Below are 18,539 nucleotides of genomic sequence, written 5' to 3' on the forward strand. Positions count from 1 at the left end.
TTTTAAAATAACTGTCATAGCAATGGAGTATATTTTCAACTTTTCCACGTGATAAGCACAAATAGCTGAAATTAGATGTAATATGCCAGATAAATTGAAAAACCACGATGATAACATTCTCAATACTCGAAATTGCTTCACAGAAAATGAATTTCCAAATAGTTAACAATTTCATTTTATCGTTATCCACGTGATTTCAATCTGAGCCAGGTCTCGTTCAAATATCGTTTTTCAACCTGCGACAAGTAGCTTGACGCGTAGACATTCGTCGTCCATTCTAAACACCTCAATTGATTCTCACATACTTTACATACACTCTTTGTTCGTGTGTGTGAATGTAGAAGAAAGTGATACTGAATTAAGTAGTTTTGACTACACCACTCACGAGTAAAATAACAATAACTTTGTCAAAACCACAATATACGACATGGATAACGTAAATTAGAAAAAATTATAACATTTAAAAAAGAAACGATATTTTACTGCACGTAATATCGTTATTTCATAAATAAACGATCAATCACATTTCCCAAAAAATAACATGAATCCACTATACTACCCTAAAGATACAGTGCCGTTAGTTTCTCATATGTTATTTTATAGTCACAGTGCGATGATCCTTCGAGTACATCACTCTAATTATCAGCATTTTTATACGATAACGACGTATGTTTCCTATTGAGAAAGAAACAAGCGTCGCACGAAGCTTCGTAAAAATTTTAGACTTCAATTAACTGGCATGCAGGCTCTATTGTAGCGTGTGATGTGGACAACTTACAACCACAGGGTGGAGCACAATTGCGTTGTACAACAACATTTCTGCGATGACATCGTCTGTCGTCAAGAGTGCTCGTACGTGAATAAAAACATAATGGTATTGCCCTATATAAAGGAATACAGGGTAGAAAATAAACGAAAACTGGAACGAACATTTTACATCGTGTATCGCACTTTGGTCATATATGAAAATGTATATAGGAGTTCTGAATCGTGTGTTTTTAGCATCCTTCGACAGGTTTGACTTCAACGTTTCTTAATAAATAAATTGACCGATATAGTCGATCTTGAGATTTCGTAGAAATAAATCAGATCCGCAAAACGCGTACGGATATTATTCTTATCCATAACTCGCGAAAAAGAAACGATAAAAAAAGAAACACCAAAGAAATACGATGTAAGTGATATTGGTCAAACATTGTCGTTTACTAAATGGATATTATGTATCTTGAGTGAGTTGCATGACTATGTTTGATACTAATGAGTGATATCTTTTGTATTTTTCAATTCTCTTAAATTGTTAAACAAAGGGAAAAAATACGATGCAAGTGATATCATCGACTATCGATGTAAATCGAAAAGTACGATGAAACTACTGCTTGCTACTTTAATATTACACTGCTCAAGTAAATCATGACTCTTTGTATACACTACAATAAGATTACTTTTATTAATATAACATCTTATCGAGTATCACCACAGAGTTAGTGTATTCTATGCTAAAAATATCAGTTAAGAGCTACTCTAAAAGCATCTATAAATGAAAATAATAAAAACTCCATGAACCTCACTTTTTCATATCGAATATTTCTATAGAACAACACATTTCGTTATAAAACAACTATTGCTCTCCGTATGCAAATAGATACAATTTATTTTAATAACATAGGTCCTTCTATAGAGTGCACAAAACTTTCCTAAATGATTATAATACTAATAAGCGATATTTCTTATATGTTTTGAAATCCTTAATAATAAAAAATTACGTAACCCTTAAATAACAGATTAATAAGTAAATTAATCTTGCTGCTATGTCACGAGAAAATTATCCAAAGTAAGAAAGAAACAAGAAATAAAAAAGAAAGAAATACGATGTATGTAAGTGATATTGGTCAAGCATAATCGCTTACTAATTTAAAATTATGTATCTCGTGTGAATTATATGTCTAATTCTAATACTAATAAGCGATGTTTTCTTTGTATAATATACATGATCCTACGTTAGAGGTAGCAGACTAAAGTGGCAAACCGTGCAATCTTGGCAAAAGGTGTGCTCTTGTTATAACTCTTGTAAAAGTAGATCAAACGCCGAAGAAAATTCGAGGAACATTGCAGACCCTTCGTATTTCCTCCAATTTATTTCAACAAAACTTTTGCACCACATACTAGTAAGATTATAAAAATGATGGAAATTCGTTCGAATATAAATAAGTGAGATGCGAATGCATTAAAATACACCAATGCCGAGTGCTCGAGCAACCTATCGATGAACCTTGTTACGTCAGAACGAGCAAATCCGATCGATAATACAAAGACATGCGAAAGAAGAACTGATTGAAAAGATTTCATGCTTCTCTTGATAAATTTGTGCGCTGCAATCCCTCGTTTCAACGTTTCTTTAAACGTAATAACTATTGCACGGTGAATGATCTCAATAATTATGATTTATATTGTAACATTGACCTACAATGTAAAAGGTATTTTCTGTAGTTTAGTTTTCTCATCCTCCATGATCATTTCAATTTATGAAATATTAAATATTTGTTACGACCCTATGTTAATCGAATACCGATTTTTAATATATATTTCATTGGAAATTTTATCTTCTTTAATAATACTAAATCTTTCTTACAATTACGATCCCATAAAAGTATGATCTTTATCCTGTCCCTGGTTAAAATTTTTTAAATTAATATAAATCTATAATAAATTAGTAAGTCACTAAAAGTGAAAATTAGAAAACCAAACTCAACAATAATAATATTAAATTATATATTTACTAAAAACCTTCCTGTAAAGATATATACTAGGATTTTTTCATTTTCAATGTTTCATCATTATCTACTCATGTTTATAATCTCTAGATAATACTTTTCCATAAATTGGAACAATTCTGGGGGATGGGAACAAATGATTCCAATGCACTAGTTTTCGTCCCGATATGTCGACGATCATATTTGAAATTTTTAGTTTTTGTTTACGATACTATACTAGGAAACACTATAATGAATTAAATTTTGGACTATAATGTAGGATATCTCACCTAGATGTAAAACCAATTGATTATTTTGATGTACGTCGTGTACACAACAAAGAAAAATTTTTCCTCTTTCTGCGTGTGAAACGTATATTGTTGATGTATTGTCAGTAAGAATAACACGAATCGAATCAGCTACGTCGCTTCTCTGATGTATCAGCTCCTTCGATTGTAGGCCAATATTACTTACGTTTAAATTCTCGAAAATGAAATTATTTCACTGTTGCGTATCCTTTCAAATCATTGAATTAATTAATGAATTGCGTGTTTCATGCAATTTCATGGAATCTCATTTCCAAACAAGAGATTGCAAAATGGTAACGATCCGTTCATTTTCTCTTTTCGTTATGCACTAGTATCGTACAATTTTTAAATTATTTTTCATAAAAATGAATCCCATAAAACTTCGGTAATGACAAAGAAATAACAAGGAAACGTTCTGCTGCCAGAATATTCAAGCTACCTCCGATAATCCAAAGATAAATTGTTTCAAGCAAAAGTTTATTATTTTGAAATTTCAACTTTTGGAAATATATATTTTTTCGTAAGAGGGTGAGATCATTTTGTATAGCGTCAACTAAATATAACGCAACAGTGAAACTCACGATTTTATAAATATATAAAATTACTATATTCTATCCAATGATTATAATTTTATAGTTCGACAAATCTGAAACTTATTAAACGATGTGTATTTAAATTTTTTGTATATACGCATATTTAATCATGAAACTGTATTGGATCTTCCACCGTGATCGTTGAAATAACTTCGTTCGCTTGAAAAGAAAAGGGAACGCGGAGAGTGATACCACATTTACAAATGCGACATTTCTGAAACGTCAAAGTCCGCATAATCGCGTCAGCTATAACGAGCTTCTCGGCACTCTTCGTTCCTTTCACTTTAACTAGTTTATAGTTGTCGTGTTCGCAAGAACACCAGAGACATACCTCAATGTGTATCAATGTATTCATCGATTATTTCACCAATTCTGTCCGAGAAATTCCAATCTTTATTTTAAAGCTTTACAACATACGAGTTTACATGATTGAAAGTTCTAATTCTTGGCAACAGATTATAAATTTTAGGAAATGTTACTATAAATCTATGCGTATTCTTTAAGCGTGTGTTTTAATCCGCGAATAACTATTTTTTACTTAAATATTTTTCAACTAATTTATGATGTATATATAGCATAAAGATTACAGTAAAATGAACAGAATAGAAATTACGATATAACGTATTAGAAATATGATGACAAAATTAAAAATAAAATACAAAAGCGTAGAAAGTAAATTTGCAGCACATTTTTTGAGAAACGAATTTTACGGATACTTGTAAATTTTTCTACTTAAATTAGAATATCCATGGTTTACAAAGTACAAGCATACAAAATCACAAATTACAACGTTCACCAAGAAGTTTCCAACGCGTGTAAAAATTTATCACCAACCTCATTTTCTCAATTTGTACCACCTGATTATTTACGCGAAAAGATTTTATAAATTCTCGTCACAGACTTAATGAGATAACCCAGAACGTGATACACGAAAGTATGTGACAGCGTCTATACAAGAGTATGTTGGTGTGTTTCTAATGCACATGTAATTACGATATAGCAATGAATTATTGTAAGGGCGTATGTAGCTAACCACGAGTTATATGTATAAATATATAAAATGTGTAAACGTGTGTACATACAATATGAAAAGATTAATCAAGAATATATACATACTGAAAGTAAAAGAACAATGTTAATAGACAAAAAAAGACAGGATTGAAGGATGTAATTATATAATAATACCTCTTTCCGTGTTCCCGCTTGTATTCGCCGCTGTACTTGGACCTACTGCCTACGAGCTCTATTATCTCAGGTATGCTACTAGCAAAAATTGCCTGCAAATAGAAATCATAACTAGAAAACGCTATGCCACTACGAACCGTTACAAACAAACTGGGTCATCTATATATGGTTGCAATGTACAGCAGAGGCTTTCGCCAGATATATATACACGTTCGCTGGATCCTCGGATTACGTGGTCACAGCAGAACGAGAGAAAAAAAAGAAGGAGGAAGGGTAGGTTTTTGGAAAAGAGGGGATAAAAAAGGGAGGAACAGATAGGAGATATGGTTCAGGGGCAACGATCTGCGTTTTCCTACCCCGTATGCGCGCGCCTCTTATTGTTCTTCAGCGAAAAATCCCGACCAGTTTGTTATACCCGTACTCATATCCAGCTACGGATGCTTGGCGACTTCTGGATTAGCGTTGGACGTCATCGAAAATGCACACTCCACGCTTCTCATTAACCTACGATACGATTCTACGGGAAATTGATTTTGCGAACGTTCCGATCTCGTTCAGTTTGATCAAAGTTTGATCCAACGATCGACGTCGTCATCTTCGACTTGATCTCCGAGTTTGATTGGTTGAAATTTCACGAATACTTAGAAAATATTAAGTTAACGTTAAAAAGAATATTGATCTTTATTAATCTTCGAGTTCTCGCATGTTTGGTGGATTGGTTATAATTTAGTGATTTGGTTTTGCCTTTGGTTTTGGTAAATTATAATTCGGATATTGGTTTTGGATTTGGTGGATTGGTTATAATCGGGATCTTGTTTCGGGTTTTGGTAAATCGACTAGAATTTGGGTTTTAGGATGGATTTTGGCAAACTGATTGCAATTGTTACGTTCGTTTTTATAGCTTTCTTTTAATTTATTAGAAACTATAATTTTGAAAAAAAGTGTTTGAAAATTCACTTGGAGCAAAGTCAATTTCCCTTCTAATTGTTACGTTTCTAATGTGAATTCTGGAAAATTCTATTTCTTCGATATTCGAGCGAACAACTATTCGCATAAACCTATGTAACTTCATTGTAGCATCACTGATACAGGTGTATTATTATATATGAATAAGATGAACGGAATTTGTTGAAATAGTATGACAGTGTATACGTAAGTAGATGCTTTTGCCGAAATGTAATAGTAACGTGTTAGCAAGCAGTCATAACTGCAAGGAAATGTTACAACGGTTTGAAATTGTAGAAATACAAATATTTTCTGTGCAGAGTATTAGAAAAGATAATTATTCAATTACATTGTCTATTGCAAATATTTTTACATAACGAAAACCATACTTTTGATTGTTATTATACAATAAAAGTATTTTTATTTTACTATTTTTTTTAAATATATTTGTGTCAGAACACTCAATTAAACGAATTCAGAATCTATGTAGAACTAATTCAAACTGATTTACCTTTAATGTGTGTATGTATATGAATCTAGAAATACACATAGTTTGGAAAGAATCTCTCACCGATATTTTCTTATATTCTTATAAGATCGAAAGAAATGAAGCTAAAAATCGAAGATAAACTATTTGAACTTCCTACTAGAATTTCATCCAATCGTACTCACTGCAATATTTATTTTTCCTTTTCCATTTTCACAAGCAATTTTTAACAAAAAGTACTTTTTTAATACTCTGCTTAATAGATCCTATATACAAGAACGTGTAAATATGTACATGTAATAATAGATACACAATGATGGATCAATTTTATGATATGTACAGTGAAATTGGAAAAATGGTTGATTTACAAAGGAAGCGATACTTGAGGTACAGGTAAAGGTAGTCGAAAATAAAATTGCACATGCTGAAATATTATTTCGTGAAGCGAAGAAAGGTACGAAGGGAAGATCGTGTTACGTTATTAGACATCAAGCAAAAGAATAGAAATCGGGAAAGCTTGTTGAGCACTCTGTCTCGATCAGTATCATTACACATAAGCAAACATTTAAAATCGTTATTCATGCAAATGTACGGCATAGCATAGCAGACCCCTACGTTTTCAGATCAAAGAAGAAAAGTTGCATCGGAATTATTAAATTCGAAATTCGCCAAAAGTTGTGCTTTTGATCGATGCAGTTTCTATAAGTCATTTTACTGTAGAGGTCTGCAACGAGGGAAGCGCTACATCATACTTGCAATTTGATTACTATCTCTAGAATCTCTATTCGTCATAATAATAGTTAAAGAATCAACGAACCACTGTGAATATTATGTTAATTTGATTTTGTTAATTGATTCAGAGAGGTTAGAACTTTTGGCCGAACCATTAAGAAACCTCATAGTGCTCCCTTCGATTTATTTTAGTCGTGTAGTGATTAACTCACACGTCAGGCAAATTCATCGTACATGTCAAGCAACTAAAGACACTGCGGTTAAAGAAAATCATAGTGAAGTACAGTAGATAGGAGATATTTCTATGTCGAATTTTATTGCAAAACAAATTTCGACAAAGTGAAATTCGATCGAGATGTCTCTAAATGAAAGGACAATAATTCCGCAAGAAAGATTATTTTCGTTAACTAATAACTACTGTTACGTTAATCACATATAGTTTCGTTCTTATTATTCGAACATTTAATCAAAATTATTGAAATGATTCGCAAGAGAAATTTATTGCTAGATTATATATACAATAATGTTCGAATATCATTTTTATTATCTAATAATTGTCTCTAGACTAATTACTTAAATACATAATATTTCCGTCTTCGTTCTTTTTATTCGAAAATATAAGCAAAATTATTAGTAGAAGGTAATAATTAGTATTTGAACATTAATTTGTTAGAAAGGCGTTCTCGATCACTCGTTTGCTGAAACGTTTCGTCGCAAATTATATTCCTCTTGATTTAACATAAACATTACAAGATCGTTATAATGTACAGATCCTTGCTTAAATATTCAATTTGTTTAATTGATATCCTTTCCTTAGGGACACCATGTATAGAATAATGTAATAAAACACAAAATGACCGAGCTTGAAAATTGTACTTCTCAATTAAGAGACACCATGTATAGAATAATGTAATAAAACACAAAATGACCGAGCTTGAAAATTGTACTTCTCAATTAAGAGACAGATTTGGATATATTTGATAAAATCGCTGGTAAAACGACTCCAGGACCTTAATAATAAAAAAAAATAGCTTACATGGGGATTGAAAAAATTCTTACAGATACTTTTGAAAAATTATATAGGATGAGAGTGTTTCGACAAACGATACGTTACCACTTTTCTCCTTTGCTTGCCGAAGTTCACTTTGAAAACTAAGATTAATATCGTTTAAATGAAAAACAAGAAAATCTATAAAGCTTATGTTTATTTAAACGAAATCATATTTAGTTAATTATTACAATATTACAAACATGTAAGGTATATCAACTGCTTAGAAAAATTAATTTAAAGTACTATATAAAGTTAAACATCATTTCGGAAAATGCTTCGCTAATTCCAATCCACGATCAATTGCCAATCATAACTTTCGTAATGTTTGCTGAATAAAAACTTTGTAAGTGTATTTATTTGATAACTTTGCAAGAGTATTTGTTTGAGTATTGTTCGTTTCATAAACTTCCGCCCTCTTAAAAACGCAACATGAACGTCTGTATTCCTATCGAAAACAAACAGTGAATTTAGGCAACGAGCAAAATAAAAGATCATGTTATTTGTCAAAGCCACTCTCCTCACGCTGCATAATCTTTCGCTGATTAATTAAATATAGAATGAATTAATTTTGGTAAAAATGCTTTCTACGTTCTTTCGCTACGCGCTCTTTCCCTCTTGCCAACTCCACTTCAATTAATAAAATTGTTAACCCAGCCCAAAATCGTCCTATCATTCTTAGCTACGAAACCTACCGAAATCGGTTTGAAGCGGTTCTTTATTGTTTGAGCCGCATACGTTATACCAGAACTCAGTGACATCATACTTTCAACCAAGTGCCAAATGTTTTGAGAAGGTTCCAAAACAAGCTCGCTTTTAAATGGTACGAGGACATTGTTCCTCGTATCACGTAGAATACCGGTAACATCGAAACTATTAAATGACATTTTATTGTAAAACATAATACGTTGTAACCTGATATTCTACAAGGTGAAATTGACATCCACTATAAGTAACAAATGAAGTTTTTTTATATAAGAAACGTGTATTCCTTCTGTTCGTAGATTTATAAGAAATCGTGATTACTCGAAAGAAAGTGTCCTGGAGTGAGAAATAAAATTATACGAGATTTCTCAGTTCCTAGTTTTAATCCCTAGTTTTCTAGTTGCCCTGAAAAATTGTACGTATAGATTATCGAGAATCTTGAACAATCAATATGGAAAAAGAAAAGAACGTTGAACGCTTCGCAACGGCAATCTGAGAACGAAAATCAAAGCGGGTAGAAAAACAAGTACGTAAGTATCTAATGTTAGTAAGGTTAGCAGCATGTTAGCGTTCGCAGAAAGACAGATAAACATACAGACAGAATGAACAGTCATAGATCAAGCTCGCACAGAAACCAACATTTTACTAAAAGTCGTTGAGCTTCGTGCCTTCTGGGAGAATTATAAGACACGTATGAATCGATGTTTCAGGATTTTTAGAAGAACAACGTGCCTCGAATCGAGGTATAACAACTTACGGATAAAATGCAAGTAACTTCTACTTTAAACTTATCAAAATTTCTGTCATCTAGATAGACGTTATCTGACCAAGTTTATGAACCTGAAAAGACTCGAGGCTCGTTCAAACGTAGGATCCTATTAGTTCAAAAATTAGTCGTTGAATTTTGCATGAATTTTTAGGGTAAATCAAATCAACAATCTGCTACGATTCGATTTACCGTATATCATATTACCGATGATGATCGATACACTTGTTGGAAGAATAGTGATTAGATTATGAATAAAGGCGAGACTCGTACAAGAGATTGGAAGCAATTAGAAAAGAAACAGTTAGAGTATGCGATAACGAGGTTGAAATATGTTGTTAGAGGTACATACGGCATGATCGTCATACCGAGTCACTTTCTCTTATCGATTCATTCAGCGAGAAAGTAGTATACGCTTGCTGCTGCAACAAAGCTAGTTTACATTACTCTGCGATAAATTACTAAACGCCTCACCAGCAACAAGATATCCGAAGATCGAGATGCTCTACTGTTTTAAATGCTTGGATGCTAGTTGATAGAATGAAAATATATCTCTGCCGAAATCGCACGGGGTATTTCGCGTCCATCTATTTTACGAATGCGGTCCCAGAAGTATATCGAATTGAAAAAGATTGATCGTACGGGGGTTTAAGATATTTTCATTTATATTATTTTTTATATTTTTGTTTTACTAATACGATTAGAGAAATTGAACATAAGAATAACGAGAATGTAATTGATATAAATTAATATTTTAATCTTTTCAATGATACAAATTAACGTTCTAAAAATACACGATAAAAGTATTTATAGAATTGTAACTGTAATTCTAGATAGAAAAATGGAAATCGTTTTTGATGATTATTACGATTAACCATTTTGAATAACAATTAAATTTTAAAACCGAAAAAGACAGTTCTTTTTTAACGTTCATTTTTTTATCTAATGTAACAAACATAAATTATGATAAAGTTTGTAGCAATATCTTTGCTTCTAACTCATTCAACATCTAAAGCTTCATATGAAAAAAAAATCTATAGTTTATGATCTCATATTTTTCGGGTGAAATTATGTATTTCGTGTTGTTCCACTAGTTCCATAATGGATATCCTAAGTTATACAAACAATAGCACATTACTGTAGCGACAGCTAATTTCTCTTTGTCCAATGCCAAATTCATCCCAAAATTACCTGTATATGTCGTCTCTCTCCCTTTCGAAACTGCAACGACTACTGTTTACTGTCGAACAATCGCAGAACAAAAGGCTCATTTATCATATGCATTAACATATCGAAGCATCACGTTTCGCGGGTTGTCATAATTTTGTTGTTTCATTCGTAAATGTATTAAAACGTGACATACGTATATGACTCATATATATTTATTTACTTTACGTTGTTTATTTATTTATTTATTATATGTTCTTTGTTCGTCGATATTGTCAAGAACATTTCATCACAAATTTGAATATGATGCAAGTGTTACATCGTAAAGGTAACAAATTACTCTTTACTCGTTCAATTTTTTCAATTCCATATACTTCTGATGACCTCGACTTGCAAAATTTAAACAGAATAATACCCCATCTTCCAGCATTCTTAAGAATGACCTAGTGTAATCGAAAGCCAAACATATAAACCGCTATACGACATAATAGGTTACTTAGAAAGCCTTTACGGTCGGAAAGACAGCGTATAGAGAGAACAGAAAAAAAAAATGTTTGAAACAGCTACATAAGCAGAGAAATTTTCTCCTCCGACCACTTTACCCCGAGAGAGCTCGAAGCGCGAGATGCCGCGGCGATCCGCGCTACAAACCTTTTCAATTTTCGTACGACAGAGTGAGGCGTGTAGCTACGAGAACGATAGAAGGTCGCCGTCGGGCACCGTCATCAACGTTTCGTCTATTATTCTCAAAGTATCACATATTCCCTCGTAATTACGCTATTGTTGCCTTCAATCCAGTTGGCGAATTATAATTCACGCAGATATGACAAAAAGGACGTGAAACTCGTAATTGAGGGACAGTTTCGAGTCAAGGCGAACATTTTCGTTGAGAACGTACGTTTGTGTGTTGAAACGCCGCACTGGTTCGAACCGTTCCACAGTTCTTCAATGTTTTGTTATTATTAGATTGTCAATGTTTATGCAGATCTACATTTTTACAATGATGAATTAATAAATGAAATTTGAGGAGAAATATATTTTACTTATGAAATATCGTGAATTGTGAAATATTCTGTTTTGGATGTTTTAAACATTTCTATCTAGTATAATTGTACAAAGTAATAATTGTACGTAATATATTCCGTATAATTTTGCATCTTTAAACATAAATAAAAAAAGGCTGATTATTTCGCTTACTTTTACATTAATCTTCCTCGCATTTATTCGTTATTCGTTACTTATCCTTATTAGTAGACTGCCGATATTTCTGCATTTATGGGAAATATAAAAATATAAAAATGCACAGAATGCGCTCAGAAATACGTAAAATATCCAAAATATATTATTCCACATAATGTTTAATAAATAAAATAATTCTCAATAGCTTCCTCTCCTCATAATTGCATTCGTAAAAATATGAATTTGTGTAAACATCCACAGTCTAATTACAAATTGACGTAATTACTGAAATATCTAAGAATCTACAAATTATGAATTTGCTTATGTTATAAAGTCAATCAAAGATTTACACGATTATGAAAATTCAAGGGCTAAATGTACAGTTGAATCCGAAGTGTACTTATCTCGCACGACTTGTAATAAAAATAACAAAGCAATAGTAAAAATAATAGAGGAATCTTTTAGTAAAAAGTAGGGGAACGAGGGTTATGTAATTAATATTATACGAAATATCAAGACGGTCCCGACTACGGCCACATATAGAGGTATAGGCATAAGGCACAGGTAGCCAGTATCGCTATAGAAAACTTTCGAGCTCTTACTCGTTACTCGTTCTTTGTTTATCCATTCGTTTATTCCCGTTTTTTCACGTATTCTTTTTTTTTGTTCCTTTCCTTATTTTCAATTGCTTTTCTCTCGTTGTTACGAGAAATATAAAATGGTCCAAGCCGGCGTAGAATTGGACCGAGCTACAGCAAGCTGCGTTTCGTTTTGTTTTCTTTTCCTTTTTATTACTTTCTGTTTTTCTTTTTTATTTTTTTATTTTTTTTAATGAATGAGATATACCCTTTTCTCAATGGCATATATAAAATTGTTTATATATGCGACTCGTGGTGTGGGGGCTCAATTTAAATAGGTACGATTCAAATCGGTATAAAAAGAGAGAGAGAGAGAGAGAGATAGATAGAGAAAGTGTGAAGCTGCCCTGTGATTTCGGTTGAAATTCTTACGTTCCGGGTCTCGATGCCTGACGAAGAATCGACTCGTTCTGTACGATCGATATGCGCGAGCAGAGGCAACCGTTGAAATAGAGAAAATGTAAATCTACCTGCTTTATTAGCAGTAATTTCGTTATTACATTTAATTTGAATTAAATTATCTGAGATTAATTAAAATATTAAAATAAATGCTCCTCGTTATTCAAATTATATTGTTTAATATTATTTGTATTTTATTAATTGTGACATAACTCGTTTAAATTATTCGAGTTACAATTCCGTTGTTTAAGTAATTAAATTAAATTATCATTATAAAATTATATTCTGAAACTATTCAAATAACAATAGTACGTTGAAATATACTAAAATTTGATGAAAATGTTTATTTTATTCTCCCAGTCAATTTTATTTGAAGAACTGTAATCGTCCAGAATCGATCTATTCAAAATTGTTGTTTATTTTTATGATTGCTAAGAATCGAGTGCATTAATTTTCGGAACTGAACAGTAGGTTAATTACGCATCATGATTCTTCATCTTTCACAGAGACGAGTCGATTCCTCGTCTGGTCGAGAAACTCGGCTACCGTGATTGGCGTAAGGTTTGTCGGAGGTCCTAGATTTCGAAGAAAAGAACAATCCTCCTACTTTGTTTCGATAATTTACAGTGTCTACTATGCTGTTAACTGATCTCTCGTATTCTAAATGATATTTGTAGACAAACGTTACGCTAGCATACCCGCGTTTAAACGGCGATGCTCAGGCTTCTTCTAGATATAACATATCGATATGTTTCAACGAACCATGAAAATACAAATTCGTATCGTTATTCCTCTATCGACTACCGAAATTAATACGTGATTTGTTACGATCGATCACACACGCTCAGGTACGCACGCACACTCGCGGCCAGTCACACTTCTCGCAGACACTGCGCATCGTCGTTCAAACGAAGCAATCGATTTCGCGACGAGTGACACTGTTCTCCGATGGTTCCTTAACTACACAGAAAATCTATGCGTTTATGCCTCCATTTTACCATTTTGCCTCGTGCTATTTCACAATAAAATGCGAATTTCTCCTAATAAAAATTATTCAACAAATGAAAAACAAATATACACGCTTTATATTAGCTCAGATGTGTCTTCGAGAATTTCTTTTTGCATTATGTTAGTCTCTCTGGATTCGAAATTGAACGTGCTAATTAAATTTCTGCATCGTTGTTAGCTAGTTTTGGTTATTTATTCATAGCGATGAATACGATGGTCATCTAGTTAGAGAAATATTGATGAAAGTGAACAACAATCCCGTAAATATTAGAAGATATAATAAAATTGCCTTCTGGTCATCCTTTAAGGAGGACGATAAACGGATTTGAATTATGTTCACGTTCAATCACTCAATTAGAATTACAGAGAGTGATAATTTAGTAAAAAAGGGGTATCATAGAAGTTCGTAAAAAATCAGCAACTCGCAACTTTTCGTAGAAATTTTATAAAACATCTACGGATTTAATAGACATTGTAATTACAGAGATATAGATAATTTTACATTTATAGCTTTACTATAACGCAGTAATTGATCATTTCCTTTTTTCAAAAGAAAAGGATTTCTTTCAGATAGCAATTCTGATATTTTAAGAAATAAGAGAAGCGAAATATTAAAGAGAAACTCGCATTATAAATATGAAAGAAAACGAACGTCTCATCATCGAATGGGTAAAACAGTATCTTTGATTCATTTCGCGAGAAATCGAGCTGACCAGAGAACATTGTACACAGTCGAAATATTCACCGTTTTTGTGTGTCTCAAGGATAATAAATGTGTAAATGTTACAAAAATCTGATCTGCCAATTCATGGCGAGATCAAGGTTCTACTCTAACGACACGAATTCTGCGAAACACTCACATATTCGATCTAATTCCTCGTGTTAATATCAAAGAACAATCGTTCTTTTAATAATCATAAAAATACTATTAATGTACAATGAAATAATATTGCGAGTGTCGCTGTAAAATTACTGCGAAAACAACGATACTCGGTTATTGAGATTATCAAGAATAATCTCACGACAACGTAAAGAAAAATGCATCTGCACATAAGTTATAAATGAAAAATGACGGTCACGTGTTTCGCAGAGCTCGTACTGCGAATACTTCTCGGGAAAAACCAAATTGCCTGTTTAAATTTGACAATGAATCTTGTGAAATACAAGGACGTAGTAGACGATATTTGAAGAACTAAGAAAGTTTATTTGCGATGTTCAGGTAATTCGATTTTTCGTATGAGATTCTTCTACACTGAACTATAGAGAGTCATTTATTTCATATAACATATTAAACATAATATTTTGGCTGTATAAGAATAATATAAAGAAGGCTTACCAAACCGACGAGTAGAAAAAATACTAGGAATGTGCGGCCGAGGACCGTCTGGCAGTAAACGTCGCCATATCCTACCGTGGACATCGTCACGATGAGAAAGTAGACACAGGTCCAGTACGAAAGCTGTTGAGGGTTCGTGAACTCGAACGGGTCCCCTGAGTTTTCAAGCTGCCGGCAAACAATGTTTCTATGCTTATAATTCAACAACTAAAATATTGCTTTAGATACTTCTGGATACAATGACTCCCAGTGATTTGTCAAATTTATTAAAAAAAATTCCCCGTAGAATCATAATAGTTATTCTATATATACTTCTTTGTGCCTTTTAAACTGAACAATTTATAACAGTAATAGTAAGTAGAAAACTTCATAGACCTATTTTAAATCAAATTCTCCCAAGAATATTTTAATTAAACTCGCCACCAAGCATATCATAAATTAAAAACCAAATTGAATATTAATTTTCTCTAATTGAAGCTAACAATTTTTTCTATTAAAAAAATTGCAGGTATTTGTAAATTTATTTATATAGAACAATGTTCACATTGTCGATATCGTTATAACAACGTCAATGAAGTAAAAAGAATTATGTTTGTAATTCTATTATACTTTGCAATAAAATTTCTAATTACTTTTGACCCTCCTTCGGCAATTTTCTTAGGCTCTTGTTTTAAAAATCCTCGAAAAATTCTTCAATATTCTTTTCCAGATTTCTAGAATATCATCGAATAATTTTTTATTGCTATATATGTTACCTTAACTTTTTTAAGTAAAGCGAGATTTAAACAAGAATATGAGAAAAGTGAAAAATTGTTTAAAATTACTGGTCGAAGACGATCAGTAATTAACTACTTAAGTATTCACATGTGAAAAAATGACATGAACGAGAGGAATGAAAAACAAAAAAGAAGGTTAGAGTTGATGAAATAACGAATAACATCTTACCAAATGAATGATGCCAGCAGCTGTTAACCAGACGGAGATGAAGATCGATACAAGTTGGGCGAGACGAATGGAACTCGATGTCTTTAGAATGTTTAGGTACTGGAGGATGTCAGGGACCGTCATCAGTCGTAGGGCTCGGAGGAACCTCAGTCCGATCCACGTCCGATCGAGATATATCGACACGAAGGACGGTGGTATCGTAAAGTAGTCCACGAACGAATACATCTCCAGCATGAACCACAGCTTATCACTGGCGGCGATAAACTATCACGAAATAAATGTTCAATGTTATCCCTTTCTTTGAACTCTCAAACAATATTATATCATATCAACAGTGAGCATGAAAGAAAATTTTGAAAATTTATACCAATATTTATGTTCGTGAAAATTGTTGTGTTTACACTTACGCGTATAAAAAAGTAGACCATAAAAAATATATTGAAAGCTAAGTCTATCTGCTGAGTAATGTTGTTGCTCCACTTTTGGCAACGTTCCACCTCTTCGCTGTAACATAAAATTGTCACATCGATGTTAGGGAATTACGTTAATATTTGTTTTGCCGATTTATCTGACTGCCATGAGCAAACAAACAAACAAACACTAATAACATAATCAGCAATGAGAAATATTGTTCCATCGTGTGTTCTCCTGTATGTATTTAGATTGCAGGATAGAATTCTTTTGTATGAACAAATTTATACAATCATAATTGTATAATCTTATTTTAGTATATGAACAGATAACGAAAATTAGATTTCATTTTAATTATATTGTAATTATTATATAGAATTAAAATGACATTTATTTAAACAGGAATATACCGCAACGTTTGATGTAATATTTTTAATTGAAAAATAATTGGTTTCCTTACCTGGAGGCATCGATGAAGTATATTATAAGCGATGCTATACTGAGAATGAAAACTAACACCACCTGAAACACAAAACATAATTCAACGTTAAACCATTTACTTCAATTAAATTAAAAGAACATTACAGAAAATCGTGAACTATAGGAAACTTAAATCTCAGGTAAAGGAATGAATTTCAAAAATGTATAATATTCTTTAACATAAATAATTGTACTGATGTGCAAGGTATAAAGGCAATAATTCTACATTTTTAATTATACAAATTGTTTCTTTCCATCTCCTATTCATGTTTTCATATCAAATTATTCTACATTTTTTTAATGTACTGTTTTTAATGTACCTGTTTTAAGCAAATTTGTATGTGTATTTCATAACGTTGTAACTTTTAATTTGAAAAATTTGTGTTATTTTAACACTGGTAATAAGAAGTTTCAACATCTAAATGCGATTAAAGTGGTACTTGAAGTTCACTCGTCTACGAACGTTGACTAGCGCCGACAAGTAGACACATGGCTGTACTTCAACCTCTTTGTTAGCACTTTTCGAAATGCACGACCGTTCCAAGCGTCAGTTTCACTTAGCGATTGTCTTTACTTACTACACGCAGGTAAAAAATCTATTAAATATAACCACTGGTATTTATCATTTGTTATTACAGTAAAACTATAATACGTGTGCGAACTTTCTAACATTATATATTTTTATAGAACAACTTTCTGTAATTTTTATTTCGAGCAGCAATTACGATCTAAATTAAGTTGAATTTTATATAAGGAGCTTCGTTACTTGCAATGGCTAAAAAAATATTTTTTAAAAGCATTTACTAAAAAATTAGTAAAAAAAGTGCAAGTATTGTATATTAAACTTCCTATTGTTTAATAATATATGAAATTTGATAATACAAAAGTCTGGTACTATGAAAATAAAGTATGTAGAACCTGAAAGTCAGAGTGCGAATATTTATGTCAATTCATATTTTTATGACTATATAATGGAACCTAGACAGAAATTTGTTTCACATGCTAAATATTTTAATTAGACTGCGAACGTTTATGCAACCTTATATTTTTATGAACATAATTAAAGAAACGATATTCTACTTCAAATATTGTATACATTTTTACATATTATATGCACCCCGTAGTTTTTTGGAATCTTAAATTTCCTACAAATGCATAAATATCCGGAGCCTAATTATAACAAATACTACACCTTGTATATTTCATATATATTTTTAAATATTATGTGAATTCTGTGCATTTTTTGACCTTAAAATTTCATAAATGCACAAAAATCCGCAATCTGCTAATACTAAAACGCTTTGGGAAATAAGAATATATACTGATATCTATCAGCAGTTGCTACAATATATGATTGTGATTGTAACTCAAAACGAACTTCCGCAGCAATTATCTCGAACAATGCCAGTTATAACTGTTATTTTAAACATCGCCAAAGAATACAAATATCTCAAAGT

General features: G+C 32.0%; 1 protein-coding gene across 50 annotated transcripts in view; it reads right to left on the reverse strand.

The window, feature by feature from the left end:
* LOC100650043 (calcium-activated potassium channel slowpoke) overlaps positions 1-18,539 on the reverse strand; it is a 105,842-nt gene that overhangs the window by 60,329 nt on the left and 26,974 nt on the right. For 42 of the 50 annotated variants that reach the window (XM_048408755.1, XM_048408761.1, XM_048408758.1 and 39 more), the window contains exons 2-6: positions 17,063-17,124; positions 16,599-16,695; positions 16,192-16,455; positions 15,247-15,414; positions 4,837-4,928 (exon numbers count right to left, since the gene is read on the reverse strand). In XM_048408755.1, the coding sequence (XP_048264712.1) occupies positions 4,837-4,928; positions 15,247-15,414; positions 16,192-16,455; positions 16,599-16,695; positions 17,063-17,124 (683 nt within the window). The remainder of the gene's footprint in view (positions 1-4,836; positions 4,929-15,246; positions 15,415-16,191; positions 16,456-16,598; positions 16,696-17,062; positions 17,125-18,539) is intronic. The other 8 variants (XM_048408749.1, XM_020864743.2, XM_048408747.1 and 5 more) reach the window with 1 other exon arrangement.

Source organism: Bombus terrestris, chromosome 9 (genome assembly GCF_910591885.1).
Source record: "Bombus terrestris chromosome 9, iyBomTerr1.2, whole genome shotgun sequence".
NCBI classification, from domain to species: domain Eukaryota; kingdom Metazoa; phylum Arthropoda; class Insecta; order Hymenoptera; family Apidae; genus Bombus; species Bombus terrestris.